The 4,092-nt window shown below is 28.8% G+C and overlaps 1 protein-coding gene across 1 annotated transcript; it reads left to right on the top strand.

Moving 5' to 3' along the window:
* Positions 1-1,430: 1,430 nt before the first annotated feature.
* LOC138370151 (uncharacterized) lies at positions 1,431-3,145 on the top strand. Its single transcript, XM_069334143.1, has 3 exons — positions 1,431-1,586; positions 2,457-2,563; positions 3,016-3,145. Exons 1-3 carry the CDS (start codon positions 1,445-1,447, stop codon positions 3,130-3,132), a joined length of 366 nt encoding a protein of 121 aa, XP_069190244.1. The 5' UTR covers positions 1,431-1,444; the 3' UTR covers positions 3,133-3,145.
* The last annotated feature ends 947 nt before the right edge of the window (positions 3,146-4,092 follow it).

The raw sequence follows: 4,092 nt of genomic DNA, 5'->3' as shown, positions 1-4,092 counted from the left end.
TAATACAGGGTTCTAGGTTCCCTATAGTGTCCTTTATTGAAATAGAGTTTAACAACAATTTCAATGTCCCTATTTTCTTTTAGATTATATCTCAACATATAATTAATGTCCAACAGGACATGATTACTCTTTCCAATGGGAGGATGGTATTGAATATTTGATCTAGTACTGATGGAATAATTTATATAATAATCACTAGAAATTATTTCGATAAGAATTTGAATTTATGCATGTCTTTGTTTTGGCATGCCTCTATTTCCATATGTTACATTTCTGCATGTCTCCAATTCTGGAAGTGTTCACTTTTGCATGTGCCTGACAAGGATGTTATATGCACCAGCTTTAATTATCACACATTGTATATAATGAATGACTTATTTTTAGAATTTTAATGCATATTGCATCTGTCAATACATTATTAACAATAATATAGGTAATATGGTAGTCTAATGTAGAAATTTGACACTCTTTAACAGAATGTACGAGTATAAGCGAAAAAAGCGACTCCAATACAACAACAGATGGATGCAAGTATCAAGAAGGCTAAAACGTATACACAAAATGCATCCAAATACAGCTGTACACACTAGTGAACCCATTAATCTTACTGAGGCAGCATCAAGTTCAGAGATTGAGTCGTCAGACAATGACATTAGTTCTTTTGAAGCCGAGTCAAATCAAGAGTATGGATTAGGCTCTGAAATTGATGATTTACACATGAATCTTACTGATATTCATGATGTATTATCTAATTCTCAAAGTGAGGAGGAGAATGATGACCATGATAATCATCATTCACTTGTTTACCCACAGAATTTATTAATTCAGTGGGTAAACAAGAATGGTGTTGCACACAATGCTGTTGATGAATTATTTTTTTGCACTAACAGAAAAAATGGAATACATAATGAAGGAATTATCAAAATTGACATTTTTATCAGGGGATATCCTGAATATTGTCAAAATGACGGAAACCCATATGTCAAAAACACATGGAGATATACCAATCCTGGAAGACATTCTTCCATCCCCACTTGAAACTGTTGAGCAGGTGGAAAGTCTGTCACATGAGCTAAAAGTTAACAGTGAATATAAAAAGAGTATGGTAAGTGTTGCTTAATTCTTTTAGCCTGAGTATGGTAAGTGTTGCTGAATTTTTTTAGCCTTGTACATATGTCTTTTGATTAGTTTTTTTGCAGATGAAGGAAGGTGGGGTGGCACATAATTGATTGTTCAGTGTTATGTTTAAGGTACAAATAAAACAAAAGCAAAAGTTACTCAAATTCGTTGATTTTTGTAATAGTTAAGAAGGAAAATATTTTAATGCTATTTATTTAATACAGTTGGAAATTAGAAAATCTAATGTTGAGATTGAAAGATATATATTATTCTCTATTACCTTACAGCTTATGCATTATTTTAACAGGTCCAGACGCTGTCTCAAATGGGCGGTGCAAGCTGTGGAGACACAGTGAGACGAATGATGAGGAGGATAGGGACCTATGGGGTCTGGTCTCAGTATTCACTCGTTGGGCGCAAGAGGAAACGTGTCTTCAAAACCTTGGATATTTGTAATGTAATAATAAGTACGTAAATTTGACATTTTTTTGGATTATATATGTCTGCATGTATTATGTATTATACTTGCATGCTTGTTAATGACTTGTATTCTAGTCTTGTGGGTATCTCCTTTCTCCTACGGGCCAAATGCTTTGTTCTTACCTAGCATTTTGCTTTGTTTGGGTATGAATGTTTGTGTACCTTCATTGTATATTTTGCAAAATTTGCCATATATCTCATTACTCCTCTGCCTAGCAACAAGTCTGTCTAATTATACTCAATAACTATTTTTCAAAGTTCCCCATAGTGTCCTTTATTGAAATAGAGTTCATGAACCGTTTCAATATCCTTATTTTCTTCTAGATTATATCTTAAAGAATATTTAAATGTTATTGTTATTAAATGTTATTGTGACATTGCATTGCAATTGAGCTGCGTTGTTAACCATTCTGTTCATTTCATGAGTATATTTTATTTTCTATTTTTTCATATCATTTTTTTTATCTTTTTATTTTTCAGTGATGGGAATATCAGATCATTTGATGTTCCCATCAGAAAATTGGGAAAGTCAGATCTTTTGATGTTCCCAATTTTCAGATGGAAGCATCAGACCATCATGGAATGCATGGGATGAGGTAGTTTAGAATGGTGGGGAGGACGAGAGGGGGGATGGTGGGGAAGACGAGGGAACAGAGGAGAGGGTAATGGTGGGGAGGACGAGGGGACAGGGGAATGGAGAATGCTGGGGAGGACAAAGGGGACGAGGGGACGGAGGAAGACTGGAGAACAGGGGAACACCTAAATAAAAGCCAACAATGTTATTACTCTGTGGCTTCTTGTCTCCTGACAAAAAGAATTATAATTATATATATTAATTAATTCTTATAACTTTCCAGAAGCCTGTATCAACACCCACACTAATGCAACTGAAAGAGATGTTGAGACAAGTATTGCTGATATGTTGAAGAACGCCCCAAACAAACACGGTGGAAACAGATACAAGGTAAAGTTTGCCAATTTGCTGTAGTCTAATTCAATCTCTTTTTAGTAATCTTTGTGAACATTTATGCTATGAATAAGATAAAATAATGTAATTGATTTTGACTAAATATGTAGATATATTTAATTTTCTGAGCACTAATAATGAAAGAAAACCAAAATAAGAGGTGGCTACTATCTCTAATAATGGGCTGGAATAATACAGGATATAATAATATATATATATATAAATATATATACATATATTTATATATATATATATATTTATTTATATAAATATATATATGATATATATATTCTATTCTATTAGTCTATTCTATTCTATAGTTTTATATAGATTCTTGTTTTAGTTTTTTTCTATAATATGGAAACGGTTTTTAATTAATAAATTAAATATTATATAATAAAATAATGTATTATTGAAAACAATTAGTAACAAACAATATTTCATTACAGGGTGGTGAAGCAAGAATACATGTGCATCACATAGCAGAGTCGGATATGACGAATAATGAAAACAGCGGAGAGCCTGGTGCATGGCATACCGCTGAATCTTCTCTAATGTCTATATAGAAGAATCTTTGTTTCTGTGTGTATATATGTATATATATCATTAATAAAATATATATATATATATATATATATATATATATATATATATATATATATATATATATATATATATATATATATATATATATATATATATATATGTCGTACCTAATAGCCAGAACGCACTTCTCAGCCTACTATGCAAGGCCCGATTTGCCTAATAAGCCAAGTTTTCACGAATTAATTGTTTTTCGACTACCTAACCTACCTAACCTAACCTAACCTAACTTTTTCGGCTACCTAACCTAACCTAACCAATAAAGATAGGTTAGGTTAGGTTAGGTAGGGTTGGTTAGGTTCGGTTATATATCTACGTTAATTTTAACTCCAATAAAAAAAAATTGACCTTATACATTATGAAATGGGTAGCTTTATCATTCCATAAGAAAAAAATGAGAGAAAATATATTAATTCAGGAAAACTTGGCTTATTAGGCAAATCAGGCCTTGCATAGTAGGCTGAGAAGTGCGTTCTGGCTACTAGGTACGACATATATATATTTATATATATATTTATATATATATATATATATTTATATTTATATATATATATATATTTATATATATATATATATATATTTATATATATATATATATATATGTTTATATATATATATATATATATATATTTATATATATATATATATATATATTTATATATATATATATTTATATATATATATATATTTATATATATATATATATATTTATATATATATATATTTATATATATATATATATATATATATTTATATATATATATATTTATATATATATATATTTATATATATATATATATATATATATTTATATATATATATTTATATATATATATATATATTTATATATATATATATTTATATATATATATATTTATATATATATATATATATTTATATATATATATATATTTATATATATA

Source organism: Procambarus clarkii, chromosome 31 (assembly GCF_040958095.1).
Source record: "Procambarus clarkii isolate CNS0578487 chromosome 31, FALCON_Pclarkii_2.0, whole genome shotgun sequence".
Lineage (NCBI taxonomy): Eukaryota > Metazoa > Arthropoda > Malacostraca > Decapoda > Cambaridae > Procambarus > Procambarus clarkii.
This window is presented reverse-complemented; position numbering and strand designations above follow the sequence as displayed.